This window comes from Hemibagrus wyckioides, linkage group LG02 (assembly GCF_019097595.1).
Source record: "Hemibagrus wyckioides isolate EC202008001 linkage group LG02, SWU_Hwy_1.0, whole genome shotgun sequence".
NCBI lineage: Eukaryota > Metazoa > Chordata > Actinopteri > Siluriformes > Bagridae > Hemibagrus > Hemibagrus wyckioides.
In genome coordinates this window covers 7,139,419-7,156,216 of record NC_080711.1, presented here as the reverse complement: position 1 = coordinate 7,156,216, position 16,798 = coordinate 7,139,419, and the positions used below count along the sequence as shown (strand labels likewise).

The window sequence follows — 16,798 nt, the reverse complement described above, 5'->3', positions numbered from 1 at the left end:
AGCAACAAAAGAGAGAAGTCTTAGATCCTTTTTTATTTGAATAGTTCTTTTTCTCTGATTTGTAGACACACACACACACAAACACACACACACACACACAAATACTCAGAGGCACACACACACACAAACACACACACACACAAATACTCAGAGGCACACACACAAACAAATACTTGGACACACACACAAATACTCAGAGGCACACACACACAAATACTTGGACACATACACACACACACACACACAAATACTTGGACACATACACACACACACACACACAAATACTTGGACACATACACACACACACACATACTCAGAGGCACACACACACACTCAGTGGCAAAGTGGTAAGGCCATCAAAAAGGTGTGAAATGAGTGCAGCGTTACCTCAGTCCTCCACCAAGACATCAAAACTCTAGATCTTTAGATGACAGCGCAAAAGTTTTTGTGAATACAGCTGACACACAATGCATGATGGAAAAGCCCTGATCATTTACAGTATGTGTCATTCAGGAACCGGCATAGCGGTTAGATACGTAGTGTATTGACCTATTTATGGTATCATATAGATTTCATTTCAGACTTCTTTCTATTCCCAGGTAGTATACTCATGTTTAGTTGAAGTATCATCACACAGCCCAGTATTACATAATATGTTTCAGATACATGGCATAGTGTCATATACACAGCAAGTCTATTCCAGACGACCTGGGGCACAAAGCGAGGGACACCCCGGACGGGGTGGCAACCAATCACAGGGCACAGTAATCCCATCACAGGGCAGGACATTAGGCACGAAGGAGAATGATTGGGAATCTGTGCTGTTTGGGAATCCCATCACAGGGCACAATCCCATCACAGGGCACAATCCCATCACAGGGCACAATCCCATCACAGGGCACACTCATTCACATAATATGGATTTAATTTCATTGAGACATGCCAATTAGCCTACAAAGCATGTTTTTTTTTTACTGGGGAAGGAAACCAGAGTACTCAGAGGAAACCCCTGTAGCATGGGAAGAACATGCAATCGAGAATTATGAACTGTGGAGATGTTTTAACCACTTAGATATTTGTGTGAGTGGAAAATTGTGAATTTTATGTTGCGCACATTTTGTTTACAATCATTTTGGCCATCTCATGAAAAATCTTGCTCACAGTTTTCATGTACTGTAACACACCGATCAGGCATAACATTATGACCACTGCCAGGTGACGTGAATAAGACTGATGATCTCCTCATCATGGCACATGTTAGTGGGTGGGATATATTAGGTGGCAAGTCAACATTTTGTCCTCAAAGTTGATGTGTTAGAAGCAGGAAAAATGGACAAGCGTAAGGATCTGAGCGAGTTTGACGAAGGGCCAAATTGTGATGGCTAGACAACTGGATCAGAGCATCTCCAAAACTGCAGCTCTTGTGGGGTGTTCCCGGTCTGCGGTGGTCAGTATCTATCAAAAGTGGTCCAAGGAAGGAACAGTGGTGAACCGGTGACAGGGTCATGTGGGGAGTGAAGGCTGGACCATGTGATCCGATCCAGACGAGCTACTGTTGCTCAAATTGCTGAAGAAGTTAATGCTAGTTCTGATAGAAAGGTGTCAGAATACACAGTGCATGAAGGGCCAGGGCTGTTTTGGCAGTAAAACGGGGACCAACACCAATATCATAATGTTATGCCTGATCGTTGTACGATTTGCATAATTAACATGTAAATAGACTCAAAAGTACAGACTCGACAAAGACCAGTGACGATCAGCTCGACCTGTTCGTAATAATAACATAACACAAGACATAATAACAGCATGCACGCAGCCTAGACATTATACACTCAAAGTTATGAAGCAGACACATAATGATCCCTTGCTTTAATTCATCCCTTGGAGCACCGTATAATGTGTAGGTACACTTCCTCTTTTGCATAACCACCTGTGTTCGTGAGAGGGTACACAACTACAGAAGGATTCGGGGGTCACATGATCTTTGACTTGACCTGAAATCTGAAGTTAGGGAAGGTTATTTCACAAGCTGCCCAAAACAGACACACTGACACGGTAATGCCAGCACTTTCCCCCGGCATCACATGCTTTTGAGTTTAATTAGGACCATCTGGAGAACAAGTTTGAGAAACACACACACACCACATACACACGCACACACACCACATGCAAAGTGATCAGAAATAGAAAAGGGCATTTTCAGTTCTGTTCTATTCTATGTTTACTTTGCCTTTACAATTTCCCAGCCTTTAACTTATTGTTTGCGTAAGAATAATTAAAGTACTTACTTGTCAAAAACATGCCTGTGGTCATCACTTCCAGTCACGATGGGGTCCTAACACACTTTTAAACCTTTTCTAATTTGGTCTTAATTAAATAAGGAACAGAAATCGCCAACTTGAGCAAAACTCCCATCCTTGACTAAGCCATAACTCCTATAAATAACATTAGCTGTTGTGTTGTGATTATATTTTGAAGGTGTTAACACTGAAATCACCTTTCACACACGCTCTGATATTTCTGAAAGTATCAATTTAGTGGTTTTAGTCTGGTGGCTTTGTCGTTTAGGTGCTCTCTCGTTCTCTCCGTCTCGTTTGCAGAGGAAGGTCATGACCCTCTCTGACTACCGCTCCAGTTATGTGTCTGTCAGTTAGCTACCATCAACACACACACAAACACACACACACATTCCTGGGCAGCTGATGATGAGGTGAAAGATTTCTCATGCTGGACAGTAGTTGGCGTTCTCTCCAATTGCCTACTGAGTCTCTAATTCCCCTCGTCTTTTACACACACTTATATTATTTACACATAGGAGGTGTTTACAAGCTTAACCTTATTGTATCACCTCCTCTAGTCATCGCTATGCTAATCATCATGCTATGTTTACGTTCAGTCCCTAAAACGTCCTGTTCCAGCTGAACAGATAGAAAGGGAAGAGGGATATTTTTAGGTTAATGTTAACGTTTGGGTTTAGTTCGGCACAGACTCTGTCCTAGAATGAGTATTACAATACGTCTCAGGTGGTACAGCTCTATTTCAGACACAGGTTACGGAATGAAAAACCCTGCAATTAGAAACGAATTACGTAATGTGTGTGTGTGTGTGTGTGTGTGTGTGAACTCAGTGGCTACCCTATTATATGCACCTACCAAGTACCTATAATCACTGCCTCTTTTTATCATGGTGTGCTTTGTATATAATTACTGATTGTAGCTCATCTGTTGCTATGTTTATCTTCCTCATCCATCAGTGGAAGGGGGCCACAAATGACCAGATATTATTTGGCAGGTGGATGGTTTTCGGCAAAAGTGACGCTGACACGGTAGCAGTGTGCTTGTGATGCTAGGACGGTGCCACAGTGGTGTAACTTAAACACACACCATGTCGGTTCGGCTTGTACACTTAGATACCGTGCTTCCAAACACAGTCTGTGTTAATCATTCTCTATCCTGGACCCCTTGATGGTTGGTTATTTTTGGATTGGTCGACTGTTTCTCCATGCAGGTAGTGACTAAAGTGTTTAAAGATCGCAGAAGCTGATCCACTTGGATCAACAACATATATACTGACATGTCTGACAAGGTGAAAACATGTGTATGAGAAAATAAATCCTAGCCTTATGAAAGCAGCAAGAGGAGCACAAAAATGAACATGTCACATGACCGCCCCTGGGATCAATGAATCCTAGCAATCCTAGGGATCTGGGAATTTCTAATACTGTTACAGAGGTGGAAAGCATAAAAGATCAATATCAAAGTTGTTAAGAATATAAATAATATCTGAAATTTACTAATAATTTTAAAATAATATATTATATTTTATATAGTATTATAATAATAAATTATATTTTATTATATGTATATTTATAATTATAATATATAATTATATATTATAATAAAAATGGGTGACAATTTCAGCAATAGGTAGATATAAATAATAAATAAATAAAATAAATAAATAAACAAATAAATAGAAAGAGAGAGATAAAGATAGATAGATAGATAGATAGATAGATAGATAGATAGATAGATAGATAGATAGATAGATAGGTCAAATATTATTGTAGATGAAAAATAAAAGAAAATAATTCATGTACATTTACTTATTACAGAAATATTTATATTATGCACTGCACTGTAGTCCTTCTTCAGTTCCTGACTGAAATGTTTAGCCTAGCCCCGCCCCTCGTCCTTTTTGTGGGGCGGAGTTGAGGAACATCTATCTTATTGTCCAGAGCGTGTGTGCGCTCGTGCTCAGACCTGACGGCACGTTCACGCGCGGAGGACGCTACTGGAGTATCTAATACCAGTCTGCAGAGGCTTTAAAACTAAAAAACTACTCGCTAAAATAAATAGTGAAACCAGGATTTGTTCTCAGTTCAGGCGTTTTTTTTGCTCTTGTTGAATAATTGACCGCAGCTGCGCAGGCGGAATCTTCAGGCAGGTCAGCCCTGCTGTAGCGCGTTCACCTTGATGGACTGAAGTGTTCGCGTGATTAAAACCGTGTTTAGTCCGTGCACTTCTCAACGCCACAATGTTGGACTCCTCCAGCAAGAACAACAATAATAATAGCGCAATGATGACCAAAATCCACACAAGAATCCGCACAGAGCCTTTTAATAACAACTACGACCTCGTCAGCAAAGTACTCGGCAGGTAAACCCGCACCTTTCACCTTTACAGGGTTTGGGCACGCGCTCAGTCCGGGTTTTTTGTTTTTTTTGCATGTTCATTGGTGGTCATTAACTTCACACAGCTGGACTAACCATAATTTTACTCCTTTTATTTCTCCTTGACTCATGAACTGCTTTTTATTTAGTTACATTTCACTTGCTCCCTCTTTCAAGGCTTCATATAGATATAATGCATCTCAGGCTAAGGTAAATAGGGTTTTAGTACAATTAAGTTAAAGAAATATTTATAAGCAATGGCTATTTAAAGTCGTTTTTTTTATCTGAAACCTATTACATCACCCAAAGACAAGGTTTAGTTGCCCTGAAGCTATGAGTCTGATGCATTAGATAACAATTAATGAAAGTATGTCCCAGAATAGAGAGACACAAGAGTCTAAAAGTCCAGTGTGTCATCCTGGTGAAAAGGATGGGGGGGTAATGGTACTAATGTGAATTTTGGACAAAATATTGATTTTTTTTTTATTGTGAGGCTTTCTAATTAGTGCTTTGTTTTGCTATCTGTGGCTCAGCATTTGGTTTCTTAAGCTGGAAAAAAGATTTATGTCCAGTCTTGTGGACACAATTCCCCGAGGCTCAGAAGAAGCAAAAAAAAGACCTAGTTCCGAGAGACCTGGATGTCAGTTAACGTATCCAAGATCCCGCATTCGCTGTGGTTTTTAGATAAGACAAAATGTTAGGTGAAATTCCAGCACTGGGTGTTAACATGGAGCATTTAATCAGTCCGTAATATTGAAAACTTCAGCAGGGCATTTTCTCAGATGGATATCTGCCGGCAGACGGGGTTTCAATTTATGGCGATAAAATCTGTTTGCTTTCACAGATTCTTGGAATGCTCTTTTTCACTGAATGAAAACATTCATGACCCCACATGCATGTGTCACGGGGCGCATAGTTCTTTATGTAATGCATGCTATCTGATCTGCAGTTGAAAGAGAAATCCAGATCTGAGGCAAGATCCAGCTCTATGAGAACAGGCAGTCAAAATATCGTGCCTTCCTGCACCCAAACACCACCTGCTGCATGCATATAACACACATGCGTGCACACACACACACTTGAGCCATGAGACTTCAGTCTAAGAAGATACCTGTGTGTAGATGCTTTACCTTTACTTGTCATGTTTACACATTCTGTCTCATCATTCATTTCATGTCTGCTGTCGAACCTCAGCTGTCGGTTCATTTGGAAATCGCTTTGAATAAATGGAAATGAACACATGTTTTCTTCGTCGGTTGGACAAAGGAATGTCTCTCTCTCCTCTCTCTCTCTCTCTTTAATTATTTTAATTTGTTCAGGTCATCACATATCACTGCTTCAGAAGTAGACAGACCAAAAAAGAGACAGATTTCTGTGCCAGAAAGTGCTTCTCCCTTCATTTTCCCTGATATAAGTCTTTGCGAGTGTCCCACTTCTGAGCGCTGTATAGGACACTGGCCTGATTTCATCTCTCTTTCTCTCTCTCTCTTTTTTTTTTTTTTTTTTTGGTCGAGTGTCATTTTAGGAACTTCCCCTGAGGGTCCTAGAAGGAGTTGATCTTGCCCTTGTTCTTGCGTTACTGTGTGCTGATCAGGTACAGCAGCAAGTGCAGGTTTTTAGAAGTTTTGTGGAGACTAGTAAGAGGACATTTTTATGGGATAAGTCTGCATTTGTAGGATATTTTATTTGTCCAAAACAATCTGCATGAGTTGTGTACTCAGAGACATGGTCTACCATTGCCATGGCTATTGGACTGTCCCTTGCTGTATCCAATGCCCATTGCTGTATCTATTACTGTATCCATTACCCATTGCTGTATCCTTTGCTGTGGCCACTGGACCGACGTTTCTATATGCATTGGCATTACCATACCATGGCCATTAGACTGTCTATTGCCGTGACTCCACTGCTTTAGGCACTGGAGTGTCCATTACCAAGCCGTGACCTCTGGGCTGTCCATTACTGTAGCCGTTAAAATGCTACAGTACTGTAAAAATACTGTAGCATTTTAAGGTGGCAAGTTGTTTAGGACAACAACTGCAGAGAGACATCCATGGTTGTATTTCTATTTTATTTCTATACTCGCAGACTTGCACATTACAGTGAGGGTGGGAGAGAAAAGAGGACAAGTGTCTGTGTTGGTTTAGTACAGGATTTATAACCACTACTGCATCTGGGTTGTGTAACCACATAGCGTGTTTCCTGTCTACACAGTGTGTGAAAAACATCCTTTTAAACTTTCTGATTGCAGATCAGTGAGGCTGAGGGGCGAACAGGGACACTTCATTCATATTCCTGATTTTAGAATGGTTTTAAAAACCGAAACAAAAAAAGACGCTGCATATGGAGAACAGTCGAATACCAGATGCTGAAGGAGCCGTAATTACAGCCTGCAGCGCTTTACACAGTGGTTATGGTCTTAGTGAATTATGATGATCAGCATTGTGCCCTCTAACTTTTTTTTTTTTTTTTTGGGTCACTCCAGAGCATTCTTCTTTTGTGTTGAACATGAGTAGATACACCGAGAGATGGGGGCACCATTTATCAGTAGGGTATATACTGGGTGGTCTGTTATGTCCCCTACCACCCACATACACCTCCCGTGCTTCATACAGACCATAGTGTGTCTTATTGTGAGGCTTCCTAAAGAAGAAGCAGTGAAGGCGGAGTTACAAGCAAATTGTTCCTCTGGTTGCTGGACAAAGGATTGTACAAACTGGTGGCCCGGGCATTGTGTGTGTTTCAAGGGGGGGGTATGTGTTGACTCTTTAAAGTAATCGCTGAAGTGTGGGTTAGACATCTGATGTAGGGAAAGACCCCTGTGTGGAGGAGGAGGAGGAGATCCTTATGCCCTGACTGTTGTTGTTGTCCTCAGATTGTCAGGCTGTCAGAAGAAGCAGCACAGATAGCAAGAAAGAAATGAGTCAAGTGGTTGAAACGGTAACTCGGTTCTAATCAAGCGCTATCGAGGTCGTTAAAGCCTCTGAGGATTTTTTTTGACCCGTAACAAGGAAGTGCCTGGTCAGATTGTGGTATCGGAGGCGTGTGGATTTTCTTCATCTCAGTAATCATGAAAGCTGCATAAGCGGCAGCCGTGAGTCATTGTGGGCAGCAGGCGAGTCGCTTGCCGCCTCGTGTGGGGACACGGCATCAGCTGACGATGCTCTGATGGGAAGCTTTCCCAAACGTCTAAAATGTCACTCTAGCTTTTATAGGCCAGTATGTGGGTTCACTGCAGACAGAAGCTCCTGCAAAGCGACAGTTTTTTTAAGATTAAATTGCTAATTGCACAAGTAGCGAATGCAACAAACAGGGAGGTATTTGAAATATATCGATTTCCATAAGGGTTTATTTAGAAATGAGTGACATTTTGTTTGTGTTTAAGATTTCTACAGTCCTTACTCATAAACAAAATGTTCCAGGTGCAGTGCTGCACAGTGTAAGAGTACAACATTCGCGCATAATTACTGAATATGCAAATTGACAATGTTGCCTATCCTACATAGCTGTATCTTTTCCCAAGAAAACCGGTTATTATACGGCCTGAATTTGCATATTAGATATTCTGACTCGGATGCTTCCTCTATTTATTTAGTTTAATTTAGTTTCTCCTTGATTTTAGTCAGTAATCTTTCATAAAACAAAAGATGTTTTAACACATTTTAGACCACTAATCATTCTCTCTCTCTCTCTCTCTCTCTCTCTCTCTCCAGAGGGAAGTTTGCCGTGGTGAAGAAGTGTGTGGAGAAGGCCACACAGAACGAGTACGCTGCCAAGTTCCTCCGCAAACGGAGGAAGGGTGAGGATTGCAGAAATGACATCCTGAATGAGATCGCCGTGCTCGAAGCAGCCAAAGCCAACCCTTACGTGGTCGGACTGCATGAGGTGTACGAGACCAGCCACGAGATCATCCTGGTGCTCGAATAGTAAGTTTAACACACACACACACACACACTTCGACTAACATGATGCACAGCGTACGACAAATGTCCCGGTATGTAGCTCTTTTGGACGCTAAAATATATTTTTTTTTCTCAACACTAAACGTATCGTCTCCCATTTTCACTGTCGAGACACACCTTGCTATAGATGCTACATAAAAATAATCCGGGCATCATGTCATGTTTGGCATATCTGACATGTCTTGCATATATTACATTTATTGTGTGAGTGAGTGTGAGAAAACCCTGGAGCTGTTTCTGCTGGTTTCCGATGAGGCGAGTCCGACGTTCCATCTTAATAACCATCAAAAATTGGAGAAACGCTAACCTTAAAGTCACCCCACATGAGAATGTAGTGGTGTTGCATGTATTTATTTTCTCAAGTTTGTCCAGGTACCAGATTCAGACACACACACACACACACACACACACACACACAGAATTGGGTTATGACTAAGATATAGACAGAGTGCCAGTAAGACAGAAAGACACAGTGAAACTGTCAGGTCATGACAGCACTGTCGTCTACTCTGTCTCTCTCTCTCTCTCTCTCTCCCCCTCCCCCCCTGTCTGTCTCTCGCTCTCTCCCCTCCAGTCATGCTCCATTTCTACCTGCTGCCTCATGGCCCATGAAATCACCAGATCATCTTTAAAGATGGAGATGATCTTGTATCTTGTCACATGTGCACGTGCAGGGAGGTCTTGCAGAATACGCTCAGACCGAATCTCAGACTGCGAGCTGCGTCAGTACCCAGAGTCGATAACAATCTATAATGAGACTCCAATTAACCCTGAGAAACATTTCCCAAACCACTTCGCTTTCTTTTTTTCTTTCTTTTTAATCAGGGTTTTTTCTTCTTTCAATTTTCCCTTCTTGTCAAAGCAGGCACACTTTCACAGAGTCTGCACTACTTCTTTCTCTCTTCCCCTGAATGTTGCTTTAACACTGCGGATGCTGGTGGCGAGTGTCAGAACTTATGAGAAACGGTAGATTGCATCTGCGTCTGATTCAGTAGCCCACTTCCTGTGCACGGTTTATCGACTTCTGCTGAAGATCAGCTGTGCGTCAATTAACAAGCCTGACGTAGACGAGTGTGAACACACACACATGCGCGTACATGTAGGCACTACAGTGTGTGTCATTGCCTTATTAGGAATTTCTTCTGGCTAATCATTCATTTTGGTTTGGTGGTTTATCCGCTTATCATGATAACCGCTCTTGCAGTCACTCATCATCGTCTTCGTGTGTGTGTGTGTGTGTGTGTGTGTGTGTGTGTGTGTGTGTGTGTCCATTGTTCTGAGTTCGCTTTGAGTAAGTTTTGAGTTCATACAGAGTGAGAACACAATGATGCTTCAGTTTAAATCATAGCTGTCTGTTTGAGGCTAAACGCATCATTCCTCTGCTTTAACACTTTTTACACATTTCATCGGCCTCCTTTCTGCAAGCAGAGACACAAAATGTCGTGAGCATAAAGGAAAGCGTAGGAGATGCAGAGAAATGATTTGTTCCATTTCCTGTGGCTTTTCTTGCTAGGCTTTAACCGACTTCTAAAAACAGAGCAGCATGCATACACACACAGCCACAACCACATCCTCAGTACAGAGCACAATCCTAAGCGATGGTGTCTCTATCGCATGCTTCTCAAAGCTAAAACTGCGAAGTTTTACAAGAAAGGCAGCCAGAATGCCATCAGTTCACCGGCTGACTGGTTTTGTTTTGACTCAGCCTCCATCATCTTCTCGTGTCTGTTTTCTTCCTCGCTTCACTGAAACAAATGCAGACTTGGGAGGATGTGCACAGAAGAAATATCCTCTCATGATGCGAGTGGTGGCCTGGTAATGAATATGACATTACTAGATGAAACTGCTCACCGTGAGACATCTAAAGAAATGCACAGGATGTCGTGCTTTCAGGTCTTCATGTGAGGTAAAGGATGGTAAAAGATGGAGCGCCTCTGAATAACGGCAGCTGGATAGAGACTCTAGTAACGTCTAAGAATATTAGACAAGGATCGCTGTAATAAATATAACTAATATAAAAGCACTGTTTATCCTTTTGCTCTGTTGTCATAGAATCTGCAGGTCAAACAGCGTCAGTCCAGAAATCCACCTTCCAAAGTCATATTTTTAGGTTCTGGTTTCCGCTGCATCGAACAGCAAGTGCAGCATCTAGTTCAGCACCGAGTGCGTGCGGGACCGAGACTATATCTAATTAACTGCGAGCCGATGGCCAGGCCGATAAGCCATGCTCGGGTCCCCAGTTATTTACACAGCTGGCTTTCGGTGTTGTGTAACAAATGAAGTGTACAATGTACACACGTGAAATCTTTAAAAAAAGAAAAAATCCCACACACTTTGCTGAGCTGTAATCATTATGCAAGCCTGATGCTCGTCAAGCGTTTTTTAATTATTATTAAATATCCATTTTCTCCCTAATTTGGACTCGCCGTGTGTTATCCTATAACACCTACCAGCCAGGGAGGGTGAAGGAAAACATGTGCTTTCTCCTTTGAGGCACATTCTGCTCATGCTGCATCAAGGGACAGTGTAACAGTGTCTTCTACATACACTGATGCTTGTTGTTGGCGACTGATACTGTGATTGACAGGAGAGGGGAAAATACCAAGCCAACACTTCAGCTTTTGTTCCCTTGGCGCCTGATTACAGGGTGAAAGTTTTTCTGTTCTGCTTCTCAGGAACGAGTTTTTGCGAAATGAGTAATACCTTGATCTGGTAGTTCTTGCGCTCTCTCTCTCTCTCTCTCGCTGCCTTTTAACAATTATTATATGACTGATGTCATGTCAGGACACAGAGAATCTGATTCAAGTGACAGCTCTGTCAATACTAAATCCTCAACAGTTCTACCGTTTTACATATCACTTTGTCGGAGATTGAGTTGTATGTCGGTTAAATCTCAGCCTGTAGGAGTAGGAACCTCAAACCGTGGGAGGGTTTGAAACTTCACTCGGCCGTCAGCGTGGGCCAAAGAGCACTCACATTAACGTCTATAAATCCGCCGTAATTCTGGCCTGTTTGGAGCTGAGAGTTAGCGATTTATGGGTGTGATATCTGGAGCCCTTGGCATCAGGCCTGGCTTTGTGTCTGGTTCCTGTATAATTTCCCTGCCAAAGTGATCCAGGGACGTTATGCAGTCTGAAAAGCGTGTGAGTCCAGGGTGTGGGCGTCTGTGCTGCCGCAGCATTACAATGTTCTTCACACTCCGTCCTGTCGGTTTTGAATGGCAGGTCTGAAAGAATTTGCAAGTCAATTTGTAATAAAAGTGATTCAGTGTGGAATTGAGTGAACAGTGAGTCAAGAGGATGTTCGACATGGCTCTTTCTTAACTGTTTCTCAACTGGAATTTCTGCAGTAGGAATTTCTCAATCCAATGCGCGAGACATTTGTCTGCGCAGTAAGGCATTGAAGATATTCGTTTACACAATAGGTTTTGGTACTGAATTGATTTGATTTCCAATTGAATTGCTTTTTAAATAAAGAGTTGCACTAAGTAACAGTTTCTTTCTGTGTCCCTGTCTCGCAGTGCTGCCGGAGGAGAGATCTTCAATCAGTGCGTGGCCGAGGACGAAGACGAAGCGTTTACCGAAGACGACGTCATCCGGCTGGTTCGGCAGATTCTAACAGGAGTAGCTTTCCTTCATCGCAACAACGTCGTTCACTTAGACCTGAAGGTGAGCAATCTGTGTGTGTGTGCACATGTAAACGTCTACATAAACACTCTGACCCACATTCAGTCTTCATTCCATGTGTACGTTAAGTATCCAGTTACATAACACACAGAAGCTGAAATGTCAGACCGGAGCAGCTGCAATTAGAGCTCAGGGTCTCGTAAACTTTTTACCGTTCGCTTCCACGAAGTCGTTACAGCAGCGCGTTCCAGCCAAACCCACAGACAGGTCGTAGTCCGTGACACGGTTTTCCCGGGCAGGTCCGGTGAAGAGAAGCCCGGCGATAAACCTGTGCTAATCACAGCTGTGTGTATAGCAGGTACTGATTTAAAAAGGTGCACAGGATTCGTCTGATCAGATCTCCGAGAGGCTCCAGAGAGAGTGTAAAGAAAGGGTTGCGTACCGAAAGATTTATTGAGATGGTAAAAAAAAAACCTTCCAGAGGAAAAAGTTGCACTTCATCCTTAAGTCATGCATCAGCTGTATTTAGTCGGAGCAGCCAAAACCGCAGGTCACTGGTAAATAGACGAGAGAAAGTGCACGTTAAAGTAGACCAGAAAGCAAGGCTGATATTTTACTAGATGGTGCAGAGGTTGGAAAAATCCCCTTCATGAAGCCCTTTTGTTTTTCTCCCCCCCTCAGGAAGTGTTTTAATTTGACATACCAGTCCATCATATTTGCTGTTGAAACGGTTCCTTTCTCCAAATCGTTCCGTGCAGGCGCAGGAATTTAACTTGCTCGTCTTGGAAAATCTATCTGAAATGCGCACAAGCGTGTGAGGATCAGTTCAGACCTCAACACTAACGCCTCATGTCTGTGTTTTTGTCTGTTCCAGCCTCAGAACATCCTGCTCACCAGCGCTCAGCCACTCGGGGACATCAGGATCGTAGATTTCGGTCTGTCCCGTCAGGTGGACAACAAGTCCGAAGTGCGTGAGATCTTGGGAACTCCAGAGTACGTAGGTGAGTCACATCTGCAGCGTCGAATGAAGGTCAGGAGGAAGTACAGATCAAAACTGGAGTTTTGGATTGAAGTATAAAACCACACTGATCTACTTAAAAGCGTGCGCGTGGGATAGGTTGGAAATTTGCGGCTCAGTTCTCCTTGAGAAAAAGGCATCTTCAAAGCGGTACGAGATGATTGGTGGTGGTGATAAAGAATCCCTAATTTTTTGGTGCAGCTTGCAGACTAGCTGTGACCTAGTGTTTTAGTTCTAATAGCTCTCACTGGATTTGAAAATGATTTAAGAGAGGGATTTACTATCTGTTACAGCCTCGTGACTCTTCTGAAGGTTCGGGAAATAAAACCTTTCTCATTCTTCCAGAGATACACGAGGCTGTAACTTGAGATCTCAATGCATTCAAAGCAGTCATGCTACTGAGCAATAACACAAATTCCCACGTCAGGGTTCACCATAGCTGACGTTTCATTCAGTAAATTTATTCCCCACTGGAAAGCCTTTGACTTGACACTGCTAGCCTCAACTCCGTTAACGTTTTATATTTCACTGCTGATAATAGTACAACATGAATAAAAGATGGATTTCTCTCTTTCACCCCCAGCTCCTGAGATTCTGAGCTACGAGCCAGTGTCCACGGCTACGGACATGTGGTGAGTAAGACATTGTGTGTTTATTGTTTTATAAGGTCAATTTGATAACTCGACTAGCGTGACAAGGCATTCCTATAAATATTACTTTATCGCTATCGTTGCTTATCACTAGAACAGTTTGTGTAACGAGTTTCCCACAGCTGCCAGGATACGTGACTGTGTAAAATGTTCAGCACCGATATGACCGAGTGTAACGCTACTCTTTCTGCCGTGTAGGAGCATTGGCGTGTTGACGTACGTGATGTTGACGGGCGAGTCCCCTTTCCTGGGTGACGAAAAGAAGGAGACGTACCTGAACGTCTCCAAAGGCATCGTGGACTACTCGGAAGAAGTCTTCGAAGGCATCTCGCACCTCGCCGTAGACTTCCTCAAATCGCTGCTCAAACTAGACCCCAGGTACGTCTGGATGGAAGAGCCAGTGTGCGTTTAATGGCTGCTGCTCATTTTCAAACACGCCGAAGGAGACAGTCTCCATCCTCAAGCTATAAATATAGGCAATATATTTAAATGTAACAGCCAGCAAGTGTAGAGGAGGTGTCGCATTCCCACGTTCGTCTGGTGCCCCGTCTGACACTCGGCAGCGGCCATCTTGGCTCCGTCTCAGCGACTAATGGCAGCCCAGATCTGTCACCATATTGGCTCCATGAGAAATGATGGCAGCCTTTGCTTCTGCACTCACTAAAACTTTACAGCCACAGATCATCAGCGATATGAGAGGAAAATTGAGAGGCTAAATAAAAGCTATGTGGAAAAATTCCTCTGTGAGCGAGTAATCCCAAAGCGAGGGAAAAACCTGGGGAGAGGGGAAAAGGATACCAGTATTAGGTTGTTGTCTAACAGCTGGAAAAAGCCTTAGGAAAAATGGACCATTTTAATAATAATAATAATAATAATATTTTATAATAATAGGCTATTTATATAGCAAAAATCTGCATAATCAGAAATAAATTCTGAAAATAAATTTAAAAAAAGTTTAAAATAAAAAAAATAAATTAAATGGTAATAATTTGGTAAATCAGGGAATTGTAGCTCTGAAAAATAGATTTAAATAAAAAAATGTGTGTATATATATATATATATATATATATATATATATATATATATATATATATATATATATATATATATATATATATATATATATATATATATATATATATGATACCATAAACGTAGAATTGAAGAGCTAGAAGAAGTAAAAAAAAAAAAAGCTTGTTTTTAATTCTCCACCCGAGTCAACATGTATTAACAGAAGCTGGGATTTCACCTCACAGTTTACTTAATCTTGCTGTTAAGCTCTTTCTAATGATTTCACTATTTTTGTTTTCCCCTTATCTAGAACTCGAGTCACAGCCGAAGAGTGCCTGAGTCACCTCTGGTTAAACACAGACTCCAACAGCCGCAATCTTATCACCATCACCGCCACAACCACCCCCACCTCCACCTCCACAGGCGACGAGCAGGAAACCAGCCAATCAGAATCTGAGCCCGAGAGCCCCGATTCGTCTCCCGAGCTTTCCGACATCCCGTTGTATACCACGTTCCCCGTACAAGGGGACCTGAAAACGGGCAGAGACACTTTCACTTTTACGGAGTCATTTCCGACTCGCCCGGAAATGCAGCAGGAGCTGATCTGTTGAGAGTGACAGCCATAGCGTCCAATCAGAAGGGAGCTCAGTTTGTCGACCATGATGAAACTTTGGTGTGAACTGTGAGCTGGTCCGCTCGGGTGTGTTCGGCCCAGGTCATGTGTCCATTGGTGTGTGTGTGTGATTTCAGGTATGCACTTGTGATTAGTAAGAAGTGCTATTTAATAATCTTCCAGAAGCCTATGATAACTGCAAATTAATACATTATTTTTAATAATAAATAAATAAAAAGTAGGTTTCTCACCACACACACACCAGTGTAAATAGAAGCTTCTGTGGTTACTGAGTGTCGGTTAGTCTGCTGGTCGGAATTGAATCCTTACCCAGAGAGCTGAACTCTCAACACCAAGGAACCCTCATGAGCTCGAAGACACCGGATGGACGTTCGACGCTCTATCTGCTCTTGGACGGGTATGGAGGCGCGAGCCCAGAGACCGTCCTGACCATCGGATCGTCGATCAGATCTTCCTCTTAGGACGCTTCAAACTTGGGAATAGTAGCTTCTCTTTTTCTTTAGCACTTTTGGAAAAAAAAAAAAAACAAACTGAAATGGCAAATGTGCCAAAGACTTTGATTCAGATAAGCACAGTTTAGTTTCACATTAATGTCCACACACATATGTGTCCACACCATCACTGTAACCTCTGTGTAGATCACCGTCTCCACCACCTGCCACAAACGCCCACTTTTTTTTTCCGTTCCATAGATTTAAGAACGTTTTGCTGCGGTTGCACAAGTTTTATGTATAGATCTTTTTATTTTCCTCTATTCTTTCTGTCTGTGTAAATTTTATATGCTCTTTAAGGACATTTTCACAAGATGCGGTTACATCGTCTTAACCTGTAAAATGTCTGTATCTCTGGGTGGGGAAGCGTCTTGGTTCGATTTGGGTTAAGCGACTCGACGCTCATTGGTTGATTCTGAAAACGTCTGGGGTTATGTGGGAGACGAATCCATTTTGTTTGTTTTAAGAGAGAATATTGTATAAAGTATTTTTCTATTTTTCATTGTACTTGAAGATATTGAATATGTAAGAAAAATATAAAGATTGTCTTAATTTAGAATTTTACGTTTCCTATATGCTTGTGGCAAGTTTGCACTCGTGTCCCCTGGACCATCTCTTGATGAGTTCGATGTTATTGGCATTGCTGGCAAAGTATTGAAGAATAATAAATGTGCATTTTTGTATTAAAATTGTTTCTGTCTGGTTTGTAACAGTGTTGTAGAACCAATCAGATT

The 16,798-nt window shown here is 42.1% G+C and overlaps 1 protein-coding gene across 1 annotated transcript; it reads left to right on the top strand.

The window, feature by feature from the left end:
- The first annotated feature begins 4,249 nt into the window (after positions 1–4,249).
- On the top strand, positions 4,250–16,103 carry stk17al (serine/threonine kinase 17a like). The gene is made up of 7 exons (XM_058418800.1): positions 4,250–4,658; positions 8,386–8,598; positions 12,155–12,302; positions 13,135–13,261; positions 13,862–13,910; positions 14,127–14,306; positions 15,250–16,103. Exons 1-7 carry the CDS (start codon positions 4,537–4,539, stop codon positions 15,548–15,550), a joined length of 1,140 nt encoding a protein of 379 aa, XP_058274783.1. The 5' UTR covers positions 4,250–4,536; the 3' UTR covers positions 15,551–16,103.
- Positions 16,104–16,798: the final 695 nt, after the last annotated feature.

Coding starts and splice junctions, on each gene's coding strand:
- stk17al (XM_058418800.1), top strand. CDS start 4,537: ATGTTGGACTCCTCCAGCAAGAACAACAATAATAATAGCGCAATGATG. Junction 13,262..13,861: donor GGGAACTCCAGAGTACGTAG/GTGAGTCACATC, acceptor TTTCACCCCCAG/CTCCTGAGATTCTGAGCTAC. Junction 13,911..14,126: donor TCCACGGCTACGGACATGTG/GTGAGTAAGACA, acceptor TCTGCCGTGTAG/GAGCATTGGCGTGTTGACGT.